This window comes from Myotis nattereri (assembly GCF_964212035.1).
Source record: "Myotis nattereri genome assembly, chromosome: 4".
Taxonomy (NCBI): Eukaryota; Metazoa; Chordata; class Mammalia; order Chiroptera; family Vespertilionidae; genus Myotis; species Myotis nattereri.
Window position 1 is genome coordinate 90,364,429 of NC_138079.1, and position 13,937 is coordinate 90,378,365.

The window sequence follows — 13,937 nt, forward strand, 5'->3', positions numbered from 1 at the left end:
ACCAACCGCCTCCAGAGGGAACAATTATTAGCAAATTACTTAATTAGGCTCATGTTGGCATTTCATCTTCAAGTAAATACCTGTTCATTCCAGACGGGCCATATCCAACATGCACTAGTAAACGAAAACAAAAAATAAGTATGTTTTCCTAGGATCCCATTCTCATTTTTAAAATTCTATCATTTAGGATATGAGGAGAAGAGAGACTGAAAATTAAAATCCCAACCTGCCAATGAGACCATCTCCAGAAGAGTGTAATTACGGAGAACTTTCACGTTTTACTCTGGGCCATTTCATTTTATCCTGGGTCCCTTATAATATCAAAGAAGAGAACAAATGCAAGAAAAGGTCCCTTTAAGTAATTCAATCACTATCATGTTTACAGTAACAGAAAACCCGAACTTCCCAAGTCTGCAAATGTCAGCAGCTCTCACAGCTGTCCTTACCCACCTGCACTCACATGCTCACATGCCATCAATGTAAGTACTTACGCAAGTCTCCTTAATCCTCAACTACAAAGAAAGTCTGCAGAAGGGATTTCCCACACATCAGCCCAATTTCAGAGCTGACAGCCGACACCCTGCGTGTCTCGCCCACACCCGGGCACCCTACCAACACCCTATAACAACTGGGCGAATTCACCTGAATTGTCTCGGATGCTGGGACAGTGTCTGAACCCCTGGGCTCAGGGTGGGTCCATTCCAGTCTTGCCTAGGCCTGCAGGGGCCCAGAGGTTGAAAGGAGATGAAGATGATGAACTAGAAGTGAGGTGCCACAGCAGAAATCCCACTCAGCTGTCCTCAATCGTCCTTACTGGCCAGCCCCTTCTTTGGTCACCACAGCTAAGCGCCTGCTGAGCTTGGCTCAGCCTCTTCTTCCTCACAACTCTGTAAGACACGCAGCATGACCATGATCCCCAGCTTACCGATGAGGAAACGGGCACTCCCAGAAGTTAAGCGAGTGGCCCAAGGTCGCATGTTGGGAAGTGGCAGGAACCATTTTCAACCCAAGCTTCTGAATCTGGCCTCTTTTTTTAAAATTATATGTATATAATTAATTTCAGAGAGGAAGGGAGAGGGAGAGATAAAAACATCAATGATGAAAGAGAATCATGGATCTGCTGCCTTCCGCACACCCCACACTGGGGATTCAGCCCACAGCCCTGGCATGGGCCCTGATCAGGAATCAAACTGTGACTTCCTGGTTCATAGGTCGAGATGAACCACGCCAGCTGGGCTGATTCTGGCCTCTTGAGCGCAGCCATATACTGGAAGTGGGCTGGCCTTGCCTCCAGCACCAAGTGAGAAAGGGCCCACCTAGACCCCAGGGAGATTCTAGTCTACCAGGAGTCTCTGTTCCTCAACCCTGGGTTAGCAATGACCTTTAGGAAGAAGCCTTATCAAAGGCTCCCAGATAATCTGACCAATTGTAGCTACCAAGTCACCTTTCCCAGCACCCAGCAGCTCCAACTTCCCCTGGTGCCACTGGTCTCCAGCCCTGCAAGACTGATTGGAGGGACTGGCGAAGATACTGTCACTTACATGCATCTATCGCCTACTCTTAATAATAATAAAAACAACAATTATAATGTGCATCCTTAGACCCTGCTGGAATGGTGAACTGAGCCAACCTTTTTAAAAACAAGGCTACCCTGACTGGTGTGGCTCAACTGCTTGGCCATCATCCCATGCACTGAAAGGTTAACAGTACAACTCCCAGTCAGGGCTCAGGCCCAGGTTGGAGGCTCCATCCCCAGTAGGTGACATGCAGGAGTCAGCCAGTCAATGTTTCTCTCTCACTCTCCCTTCCTCTGTCTCTAAAATTCAATAAAAACATTAAAAAAAAAAAAAAAAAAGACTAGGCTATAGCTAGAGCAAAACCTTTTCAAATGTTCTGAGATGCTCCACTCCTGAGAACATGTCCTAAAGAAATAAGTCAACAAGCACTATCCATATGATATTCATTACAATGTTTTCTTTTAAAATTTTAATGATTTAAAAAATGATGTAAAAAAAATTTACATTAATGATGTAAAATAACATTTTAATATTTCTTTAAAAACTAAACGTCAAACCAAAGGTAGTAATTTTGTAAATTATAGTCCACCAATACCAGGAACTGTCAATTGGACTTTTAAAGGTATAATTTTGAAACTTATGTAGGATCATGGGAAAATTCTCACAACTGGAAATGAGAAATGTAAGACAGAAAATGGCAGGCAAGCTACTAGTGCAACCTTGCAGAACAACATACAAATCTGGACAGGAACTGGACGTTAACAAGATCAACAGACCAACAACGGCTTAGGACAAAATATTTGCAACATACATGACAGACCAAGGGGCACGATTCCCAATACATCAAGAGTCCTGCATATCAGCAGGAAAAGGACAACCATCATAAAGATGTATAGAAAGGACTCAAAGAGCCATCATGCACAGAAAAGGGCCAGCAAATCACCAGGGCGTGCGCTGCAGGATCCTCAGCTTCTACCTTCTAAGGGAAATGGATGAAAATAATTTCTATTCATCAAATTAACATAATTCAGCCATGCCCAGGGCTGTGAAGGAGGCAGAGAAATGCAAATTCCCATTCACTGTCACTGGGAATGGACCTGCTACAAACTTTATGGAAAATAGCCACCCAAGACCTATTAAATATAAAAAATTTATACAAGTTGGGCCTGTGTAAATGATATTTATTGATGCACTGTTTACAGGAACAAAAAAATGGGAAATGAATGCAAGCAATGATTAGTAGAGAAATGGATGAATTAATTATGGCAAATCTGTAACCTGAAATGTTGAACTGCTATAAAAAACTAGTGAGTCTATGCATTGACATGTATTGTACGTTAAGTAAAAATAACATGCAATAATTGTAACAGAACCCACTTATTTTAAATGTATTATTTATGTTTATAAATGTTTTTATAAAGACTAGAGGAATGGTTATCAGATAACTCAAGAGTAGCTTGTTAACTATTTAAATATCTCTATTGCCCAGCCGGTGTGACTCAGTGGTTGAGCGTCGACCTATGAACCAGGAGGTCAGGGTTCAATTCCTGGCCAGGACACATGCCCAGGTGGTAAGCTCAATCCTCAACAGGGGATGTGCAGGAGGCAGCTCATCAATGATTCTCTCTCATCATTGATTTTTCTATCTCTCTCTCCCTCTCCCTTTCTCTCTGAAATCAATAAAAGAATATATATGTATATTTTAAAATCTCTATGTTGCCTGGCTATTGTGGCTCATTTGGTTGAACACTGTCCCATGCACCAGGAGGTCGCCAGTTCCATTCCTAGTCAGGACACATGTCCCGGTCCCAGCTCAATCCCCAGTAGGGAGCGTGCAGGAGGCAGCAGATCATTGTTTCTCTCTCACTGGTGTCTCTCCCTTTCCCTCTCCCCTCCTCTCTAAAATCAGTAAGAACATATTTTTAAAAATAAGTAAATATAAGTTGTCTATTTTGTTATTAGAAAACGAATTAAGCTGGAAAATTGGTATAAAAATTAAATCAGAGTTGCATTAGCACAGTGGGATTATGTTACGCTGTCTCATCGGTTTCAGAAGATATCTTTTTAAAATTGGAACAAAACCAAGCACTCTCTGGACTGAACCGCTTGGAATGTAAGGCTTAGCCTTCCTCCCTATCCAGGGAAGCAAGGGGAGCCTGGTCTCTCCCCAGCTTGCTCAATGCTCTCAAATGCTGGGAACACAACTGCTTAATCAATGCTGGTGGGTCCATCAGTGGGAGTATAAGCTATGGCAGCCACCTGGCAATTAGCACCATCAAATTTCAGTATGCATCTATCCCTGCACCCAGCAATTTCTCTTGGGGGAATTTATTCTGCATCAATTTGCATCTATTTGCATACATGTGCAAAGGTGAGTGCCCAGGAATGTTCCAGGCAGCACTATTTATCATGCCAAAAATCTGGAACTGGCCCCAACAATGACCAAGAGGGGGTTGGATGAATATATGGCACAGTCATATAACAGGGGAATGTGTGGCCTGTAAAGAAGTGTTATTTGTTTATGGGAATACAGGTTGGTGCAGCCACTATGGCAAGCAGTTTGGAGTTACCTCAAAAAATTTAAAATGGAACTGCTTTATGACCCAGCGATTCCACCTCTGGGGATGTATCCAAAGACACCTGAAACACTAATTCAAAAGAATATATGCATCCCTTTGTTCACTGCAGCATTATTTACAATAGCTAAGATTTGGAAGCAGCCCAAGTGCCCATCAGTGGATGAGTGAATAAAAAAATGTATCTGTGATACATTTGCACAATGGAATACTACTTGGACATAAAAAAGAAGGAAATCTTACCTTTTGCAACAGTATGGATGGACATGGAGAGAGTTATGCTAAGTGAAATACGCCAGCCAGAGAAAGACAAATATATGATTTCTCTAATATGTGGAATCTAATGAACAAAATTAACAAACAGAGTAGAAACAGATTTATAGATACAGACTGACAGCTGTCAGAGGGTAGGGGGCTAGGTGAAAAGATGAAAGGATTAAGGGCTAAAAATTCACAGACAACAGTATGGTGATTCCCAGAGAGAAAATGAGATGGAGGGCGGTAGGAGCGGGTAAAGGGAGGATAAACAGTGATGGAAGTAGGCTTGACTTGGGGTGGTGAACACACAATACAATACACAGATGATGTATTACAGAATGGTACTTCTGAAACCTACATAATTTTATTAACCAATGTCATCCCAATAAATTCTATGAAAAAGAAGTGTTATTTCCTTTTCCTTTCTATTTGCGTGGACCTAACATGGAAAGAAAATAATCACTGGTATTTTTTAAAACATGTTTTTACTGATTTTAGAAAGAGGGCAAGGGAGAGGGAGAGTGAGAAAGAGAAACATCAATCCACTGCCTCCTACATGAAACCCGGCTGGGGGTTGAACCTGCAACCTGGGTATGTGCCCTGACTAGGAATCAAACCGGCGACCTTTCACTGCCCAGGACGATGCTCAACCAACTGAGCCACACCAGCCAGGCTCATCATTGGTTTTTAAGTGAAGGAAGTAAAATACAGAACATGATTTAGAAAATGAACTCATTTAGGGAGGAAAAAGAGATATGCACACTTTCTCTCAGTCCTTCATACATATTTGCATATGCTTAAAATTTTTCTAGAAGGACACCCAAGAAACTATCATCAATAGCTGCTTCTGGGAACAAAGAGCAGGGAGGGGAAGTACCGAAGCTTTTACTTTCCATTTATATTCTTCTAGAGACTCTTCACCTTTTTAAAAGTAATAGCACAATCAAAAATATTACCATACAAGATCTCCCTCATGCAATCAGCCAGATCAATTCAACAGCTAATGTTAAGAGTTTTCTAGCAATCTATGTATAGAAAGTCACTTTAATCACCTAAGAAAGCATTTCAGAGAGAAAGGGAGGGAGAGAGAGAGAGAGAGATTATCTCATCATCTTAACAGGTCATGAAAAGCCTTGAGTCTGACCCTGAAGCGTTTCAGCTAAGGTTCTGAAACCGATGAGACTCAAAAAAGAAAAATGTTTTTAACTTCATTTAATTTTAAAACCCTGAGATTCATTCAAGCATAAATGGATCAGAAGCCCATGTTTTTGTTGGGGGTGCAAATTTTGCTCAATTTCCTCGCCAAGTTGAGGTAAGCTTCCTTTTCGGAATTTCCCAGCCCTTTTTTATTACCACAAGCCATTTTATTAGTGTTTATCCATTTTTTTAATCCTCACCCAAGGAATGAAGATATTTTTTCTTTTTTAAAAAAAATATATTTCTATTGATTTCAGAGAGGAAGGGAGAGGGAGAGAGATAGAAACATCAATGAGGAGAGAGAATAATTGATCGGCTGCCTCCTGCATGCCCCCTACTGGGGATTGAGCCCACAATCCAGGCATGTACCAGAATCGAATCTGGGACCCTTCAGTCTGCAAGCTGATATTCTAACCACTGAGCCAAACCAGCTAGGCCATTCCACTGGTTTTCAGAGAGAGTGGAAGGGAAGGGGTAAGGGAGAGAGAGAGAGAAACATGGATATGAGAGAGACACATCAATTGGCTGCCTCCAACACCCACCCTGACCTGGGGTCAGGGATTGAACCTGCAACCCAGGTATGTGCCCTTGACCAGGAATTGAACCTGGGACCCATCAGTGGAGGCTGGTGCTCCAACCAATGAGCAACACCGGCCAGGGCACTTTATCCATTTTCACAGAATACTCCAGGCAAGATTTTTATGAGACTGGCTCTGCAGTTCCTTTGAGTTAAGCTCTGTGATATTTTGACCATGCCAACCACCCCAGGGCCTTTATATGTGTTGTTCCCTCTATCTGGGGCACCCTTCCCCCAAGCCTGGCACAGCCAGCTTCACCATTCAGGCCATAGGCCAAATGTCACCTCCTCTGAAAGGCCTTTCCTGGACATCCCTCTCTCATAGCTTGCACCCAACCCAGGTCCTTGCCAGCTTATGTCTTGGCGTCACTTGCCACCATCCAAACTCATCTCGATCACACCCAGTGTACGCTCCATGAGAACATGGGCCTCGTCTGTCTCATTCATGTTATATTCCCCGTGTCTGGAACAGTGCCAGCGCACAGTAGATGCTCAGTTAATAATACAAGCTTAAATGAATGAGAGAGAAACGGCTGTGGGAGGAACAAGAAAATCCAATGCTTTAAAAGACCACACTTACGTTCTCCATACCGGGAAAACTAGGGCACTTGATAAACACTCTTGCAGCCCCAAACAAGTATTTACCTAAGAAGCCAATAGAAAGTAAACTGAGGTTCTCAGAAAGAAAACTCACAGAGGGAAGGGAAAAGCCCTATCAACCCTCAATTACAACCCAAGGGTCCTTGGTGACTCCTAGGGCCACCCTCTCCAGTCATCTAGACACACTTTCCAGAACTTGGCAACATCCTGCAGGAGATGAACCCCACAATTAAACCAAGGAGACACTTAAGAAGAATCTCGACTTCTAATTGTCCACCTATGATGAGGGAACAGAGCTTCAAAGTCGACCTCTAAAAGCAGGAGTTTTCACCCTCGGGACTGAACCAGCAGGGACTAGGGCAGGGGTGGGCAAACTTTTTGACTTGAGGGCCACAATGGGTTCTTAAACTGGACCGGAGGGCCGGAACAAAAGCATGGATGGAGTGTTTGTGTGAACTAATATAAATTCAAAGTAAACATCATTACATAAAAGGGTACGGTCTTTTTTTTTTTAGTTTTATTCATTTCAAACTGGCCGGATCCGGCCCGCAGGCCGTAGTTTGCCCACGGCTGGACTAGGGAGATGGACACAGCCCTCAGTGAAAAGGGGCAAACAGCATGAAAACAGCTGCAGGTTCCTTCTCCAGCTAATTGGAGTTTAACCTCCTTAACGTCTCATTAAGCTTCTCCAAGGCAACCCCAATAAGCCAATTATACAAGCAGTCCAACAGCCTAAAACAGTGGTTCTCAACTGTGGCTGCACATTAGAATCACCTGGGAATCTTTTTAAAATCCTGATTTCTGGGCCTCATCCTCCGGAAATTCTGTTTCTTTGTTATGGGGTGGGGCCACAACATTAGTAACAAAGAAACAGAATTTCAGAAGGATGAGGCCCAGAAATCAGGATTTTAAAAAGATTCCCAGGTGATTCTAATGTGCAGCCAAGGTTGAGAACCACTGGCCTAAAAACTCCTAGGCCAGGGACATGGAAGGAGGAGGGCCAAACTCTCGCCCAAAATGTCTTCTGTAGATTCCTCCACGCCCTTGGCTGTGTGACTTTGCCATCCAGGGGACATTTGACAATGTCTGGAGACATCTGTGTTGCCACAGCAAGTTTGGGGGAGGGGGGTGCTGCTGGCATCTAGTGGGTCGGGGCCAGGGCTGCGACTCAACATGCTACAGTGCTCAGCACAGCCTCCCACAACAGGGCATTATCTGGCCCCAAATGTCAAGAGTGCCGAGGCTGAGAAACTGTGCTCCACACCCAACACCCACCCCAAACTGGCTTCCTGAAAGGCCGCCCTCAACCCTCAGCCTTCAAGAGTAAGAACGGGTTCCAACCTCCATCAGAAGAGACACACTGCCCCAGTTTCCGTGCCAGCTGGGGGCAGTGCTCGCCTCAGGATGCCCAAGCCCTGGCCATCATCCGCCCCCACTTTATTTCTTAATTTTTTTTTTTTTTTTGCAAAATATTCAGGCAAGTATTTATGGGCTACGGTTTTACCGACCACTAAGATTTAATAAGAAAAGCTAGACCTTATATACTGCCACAAAAATCTGGAGCTAACACACAAATTAGACTCTTGTTTCAAATTCCTCCCACAACGCGGCCCTGCTGGAGCCAGGATGTTTGCATCAAGCTAGCGATTCGGATAGGCCCCAGGCACTTCACCAAAAGGTTGGGCTCCACAGCAGGGGATGGCAACTCAAATACCTACTGGTGCCAGGTGGGTTCCATCGGTGAGAAAAGGAAACCAGGTGAGAAAGTGCAATGAAGAAAGGTGATGGAGACTGGACCTTGGAATTGAAGCTGCAGTAAGGAGTAGGGATTGCGGCCAATGAAAGCACCCAGCTGACCACCGCCATGTACAAGGCAGGCCCCGTGCTATCAGGTCTTCTGATTTTTCAAGAGAAATCAGAAATCCAGATTTTTCTGTGAAATCTTACAATCAATCAATATTAGCAATTATAGTAATTCATAATTAAAATAAAGCCAAACCAGCACTCTTGTGGGCTAGATCTAACCCCCGGTTTGGAACTTGTACCTCAGTCACTAAAATTCAAATGTGAATTAAGCCTACTTTGTGTGAGGCACTGGGTCCTGGAAAAAGACAGATGGATGAGACTCAGGCTGACCCTTGCAAGGTAAAATACAAGCAGTCAAATGTGGAAGCTGGAGGGCTCAGTCTACCTGAGTATCCATTCAATGCAAGTGAGTAACTTTTGTCCTTAGGGATCTCTGGAGAAAGGCTTCAACCAAGTTCAAAAGCCATTCCAGTACTTAAGGGCATTCATTCATTCAATTAATGTTTATTGAATACCTACTATGTTCCAGGCACTGATCCAGATGCTGGGATTATGGTCATAAACAAATAGGCAAAAACTCTTGCCCTGTGAAGTTGACCTTATAGGAAGAAAAAGAAGTAAACTATTTGGTGTCTTAGTAAGTAAGTGCTTTGGGTGGGGGATGGGAGAGCAAGGACTCTTGGGGTGAGGGAGAGGGAAGCCTGCCTGGGTGACATTTGAACACAGAATTAAAGGTGAAGGAGCATTCCAGGCAGGGAAAACAGCCAGTGCAAAGGCCCTGAGGCAGCCTGTGTGGCTGGCATGGAATGAGACAATAGGTCAGAGATGATGGGCCTGATGCTGCCAGGTGTAGTAAACCCTGAGGGAAGTGGGAGCCACTCTAGGGTTTTAAGCAGAAGAGAGACAGGATCCCTCTGGCTGCTGGCTTGGAACTTGACTATAAGGGTCAAGAAGAGAAGCAGGGAGAACAGTGAGGAGGAAATGTTCAAATCCAGGAGAAAGCCAATGGCTCCAGCCAGAGCGGTAGTGGGGAAGGCTGTGAGAAGGATCTGCTGACACATCAGATGTGGGATGGGAGGGGAAAAAGAGGAGTCAAGGATGACGCAGGCTTCTGGCTTGAGCCTCAGAAGACGGGGCTCCCTGCCATTAACTCAGATGGGAGAGCTAAGGGAGGGTCAGGCTAAGTTGGAGATACCCAGGTGCAGATATTGGTTCCAAAAAACCGAGTCCGGGTCCAGGAGCAGAAAGAGATTTTTCATCCACCACCACGGTCCAAAGACCGGGTAACCTGAAGACTCTCACTAATGAAGCCGGTCCAGGCCCCTCGTTAGTCTATGCCAAACGGGCCAGCTGTGGCTTCCTTCTGCAAGGCCCAAGGGCAACCAGGTCCCCTGAATTAGGCCTTGTCCTGGACTGTCCTCTCAAAGGTTCCCTGTTGCTGCTTCCACAGCCATTTACCTTGCCACCTTGTCACACTGACATTCTAGGCCTCAGATTCAACCTGTGTGAATCATGGAGGGAGGCCCCATAAGTTCCAGAGTCCCTTTGAACTCGAACAACCCAAAAAGGAGAGAGGGGGAAACTGGAAGGAGGGGGCGACGAAAAGGAGAAAGAGAGAGGAAAGCAAAGCAATGAGCCTGAAAACCAACAGAGTATTCAGAGAATGGAAAAAATTGTGGTTTTTCATAGATTGCTATGAAGCCAGGGGGAGCTCTTAAGGCAGGAATTAGGCTGACTCAAGGCCAGACCTTACCCTAAGAGCAATTTCTAACAGCTTCTAAGATATTCCCCCTTTCACACCTGTTGGCAGCTAAATCAAATATTCAGGGGTTTCCTGAGTTGACGGATGGCTCAGAGCATCTCTGCAGCAAATAGCATTAGCACCAAATATTAAATAGAGAATTGGGGTCGACCGCTCACAAGTACTGAGTGCCAACTGTATACCAAGCAACATTCTCGGTTCATGTCAAGAATAAGCTCGTTTATTCCTTCGAATTACCACTATTCGCTTGGTACTGTGTTATCACTCCCATTTTCCACATGAGGAAACTGAGGCATGGCAGGGGGAAGCGCCTCACTAAAGCTGCGGATTCAGGATTTGAACCCAGGGAATTCAAGTACTCGCTCTGAGCCACCGCACTACACTGCTTACTGATTTGTTTTCTCTACTTTTCTACATTTTTCAATTTTTCTATACTGGCCATGCAACCTAGTAATAAGCCAAATTAAAAAAATGTTTTTTTATTAACTCACAAGGAAAGGCCCAGTCCCATTTTCCCAACCATCAGTCAAACATCAACCAAGGAACAGTCCCTCCTACTAGCCCCACCCCACTCCAGACACCCCCAGTGGAAAAAGGCAGCCAAGTGCTGAACTCGGCCCCTATTTTCCATTTAGATAATGAAGTTCCTCTTTTTTCAGCCCAAAGCATTTGCCTGAGTGAAGGCAGCATGTCAGTGGAACCCTCAGCATGGGCCATTTCCAAACTCTGTTTTTTCTGGAAATTTCCTGGGGCTCAGAGGCAGGCACTGGCCCAGGAACAGAGCTCTGATAAGAGTGTCACCTGGGCTAGTCACCTTGATTTCTAAACACTTGTCCTTGATCAGGGGAGGAAGCAGGCATGAGTGAATGGGTGACCCAATCCCATCACCACCCCCTGAATAAAAAGTGGGTCCAAAGGAAGGACAGACAGCTCAAAACACACAACTTCATCTTTGGAAAACAATAACCATTGTTTAACTCTGTGCAGGGTACAGGCTGGGCCATTATGTAGATGAACTCACTTACTCTTCACAACCCTAGGAGGTGGAGACCTTTGGCCCCTGCTCCCATTTTACAGATGAGGAAACTGAGACACAGTGAAGCAACATGGCCTGTCCAAAGTTACAGTTATCTAACAGCTGGGAGGCCAGCCTCTCCTGGCCTTGAGCATGCCGCCCTGGAAAACACAAGCTACCTGCTTCCTGTTACACTTGGCTTCTCCTGCTATCTGGAAGTTCTTATGCCTCCGCTGTCTGCTCCCAAACTCTGGTTCCAGAACGCCCCCAGAAACTGGGGCATCGAGTGAGTCCAGGTATCCAGAGGGAGGAGAGGCAGAGGGGAGATGAAAGGCCTGGCAGAGGTGAAGGCCAGTCACTTGGCAATTTCAGTAGCGAAAAGTCCTTGCTAGGAGAAAAAACCCAGCTGGTTTTCCAGATGAGCTTCTTAAACTAAATAAACAGAGGACACACTCAACTTTGGAAAACCTCATTAGCCATCAGTCAACTACATCCTGATGCAGAATCTAATTGATGGTTGCCTACTTTCCCCCCTCTGCCATTTAGAAAAACAGAAACAAGGAAATACTCCAGAATTCACAGCAACACTAGACCAGATCCCATCTGCATCCTTGCAGAAATCATCTTACTGCTGTCATCGCTGGCACAAGGGAGCAAGCACTCCACAGGTTTTCCTCTGGTAGATAGAGTCCTACTTTGTAAATGGCCTGCTCTCCAATCACTCCAAGACCCCAAATGCAAAGCTGTTTCCAGCCCTGATCCCATCGGCCTGAAAATGGGAGGCATGCCTAGGTGTGTTTGGGTTGTTCTACCAAATGATACTCCTCTCCCCCCGCCCCCCAAAAAATAAAGCCTTCTCATGACTTCTCCAACACTCCAAATGCAGCCTCCAAGGGGAGAACCACAAAACAGAACAAGAAGGTATTTTTGGATGCTAATCGCCAGCAACTAAGAGCCAAGAGTGTTTATCTCTGATTCCTAAACAGAAGTGGAAAAACTATGCGGTGAAGATCTGTGTAGGGTGTTTACAAATAATCAAGATGGCCTGACACAGAAGTGCCCTCCTGGAACAAAGGAGGAAATCGCATCAGAAGGAAGATGAAGTCGGAGACGCTGGGATGAAACCACAGAGAGCGGGCTCCAGATCCAGAAACCCAGCCAGGCTCAGCACTGAACATTCAGAAGGAAACCTGCTGAGGTTAAAACAGGTGGAGGTCCGACAGAGAGGAGCCTGCTTTTCAGGAGTGGGATGGCACACCCACGGGTACCAGCGCCCTGGGCATCCTCAGTGGCACCCCAAACCTAGCCAAGAGTCAGGCCAGACATGGCAGGGGTGAGCAGCCCTACCTTCTTTCTGGCTGTTCCCCCAATTTCCCCAATTCTTCCCTTGTTCCCCCAAACATCCCCCGGAGTAATTAAGCCCAAAGAAAGTCCAAGATGACAAAAAGGTGTGACCATCTGAGAGTAATGTGGATGCAAAACAACCGGGGTAACCCTCAGCCAATCACTGGGAAGCCCCTCCCCAGCTCAGCCCTCAGATAACCGGGCATTCTTTGTGAAAGGGGGACCCCAACCCACAAAGAGATGGGAGAACTTCATAGCAGGGGGCCAGCCTCCTTCCCCGTCCTCTATCTCTGGCGTCCCTTTCCCTGGAGGTTATTTTTAATCGGAGAGGGAACCCCAAAGCAGGAAGGACTCCTCCTTCCGACCCCCTCCCCCAGGCTCGGCCGCCTCACCTTTCCGCCCCAAACCCCAGACCTGGCCACATGCAAACCTCCTCCCTCTCCCCCACCGCACGCCTGCTCCCCAGGAACCGAGTCACGCAAGTTTTCCCCCATCAGCTAGTTGCACTCCCGACGGGGCCGGCCGCGGGCAAGCGGGGAGCGGGACCCCGAGGCCGGCTGCGGAGCGGGGAACGCGGCGCTCGGCTCGGCAGCCGGTGCCCAGGGGCTGCGGGGCCCGTCCGCCCGGCTGGCGCTTTCTCCCGGAGCCGGCCTCCCAGCCGGCCGGCCACCCGCCCTCCCGCCGCCCCACGCGGCCCGGGCGGCCGCCGAACACGTACCCAGAAGGGGTCGGAGCCATCGGCGCTGCAGAAGCCCCCGAGCGCCATGCGGCCGGCGCGGGCACCGGCGGGCACCGGCGGGCGTGGGGCGGCGGGGCGGCAGGGCGGCGGGCGAACAGGCCCGGGTGCTGACGGCGGCGGCGGCGGCGGCGAGGGCGGGAGGCGGCCGGGAGGGGGCCGGGGCCGCAACGCCGTCTGATTGGCCAGCGCGTCACGGGGATGCGGCGGCCCCGCCCCGCCCAGCGCCGGGCTCCCCTCGCAGCCTTAGAGCGTGGGCCACGCGTGGAGGTCGGACCCGCGCCCCTCCGCGCCGGGGCCTGGAGACCGCGTTGGCCTGCCGCCCAGCCCCTGACCCCCGGAGCCCAGTCCCACCCCCATCGGGCCCGGGAGGGCGTGCTAACCCTCCGGTGCTGCTGCCGGGATCTTTGCGTCCAGACCGGGCGACCGGTTTTGAAATCCTCCTGCATTAACGATGAGTTCGGCAACCATCATAACAAACAGAATAAACTGAGCCCTCTGAGCGCCTGGAGCGTGCCCAGCACCAGCTGCGCCCTTATGGGCTCCTCT

The 13,937-nt window shown here is 47.4% G+C and overlaps 1 protein-coding gene across 2 annotated transcripts in view; it reads right to left on the reverse strand.

Annotated features, from left to right (window-relative positions):
• ABCC1 (ATP binding cassette subfamily C member 1 (ABCC1 blood group)) overlaps positions 1–13,433 on the reverse strand; it is a gene marked incomplete at its 5' end in the record, with an annotated part of 143,173 nt that extends 129,740 nt beyond the window's left edge. Inside the window, one exon of one of the 2 annotated variants that reach the window (XM_081089064.1) lies at positions 13,371–13,433. In XM_081089064.1, coding sequence (XP_080945190.1) covers positions 13,371–13,418 — 48 coding nt within the window. The remainder of the gene's footprint in view (positions 1–13,370) is intronic. The other variant, XM_081089065.1, reaches the window with a different exon arrangement.
• Positions 13,434–13,937: the final 504 nt, after the last annotated feature.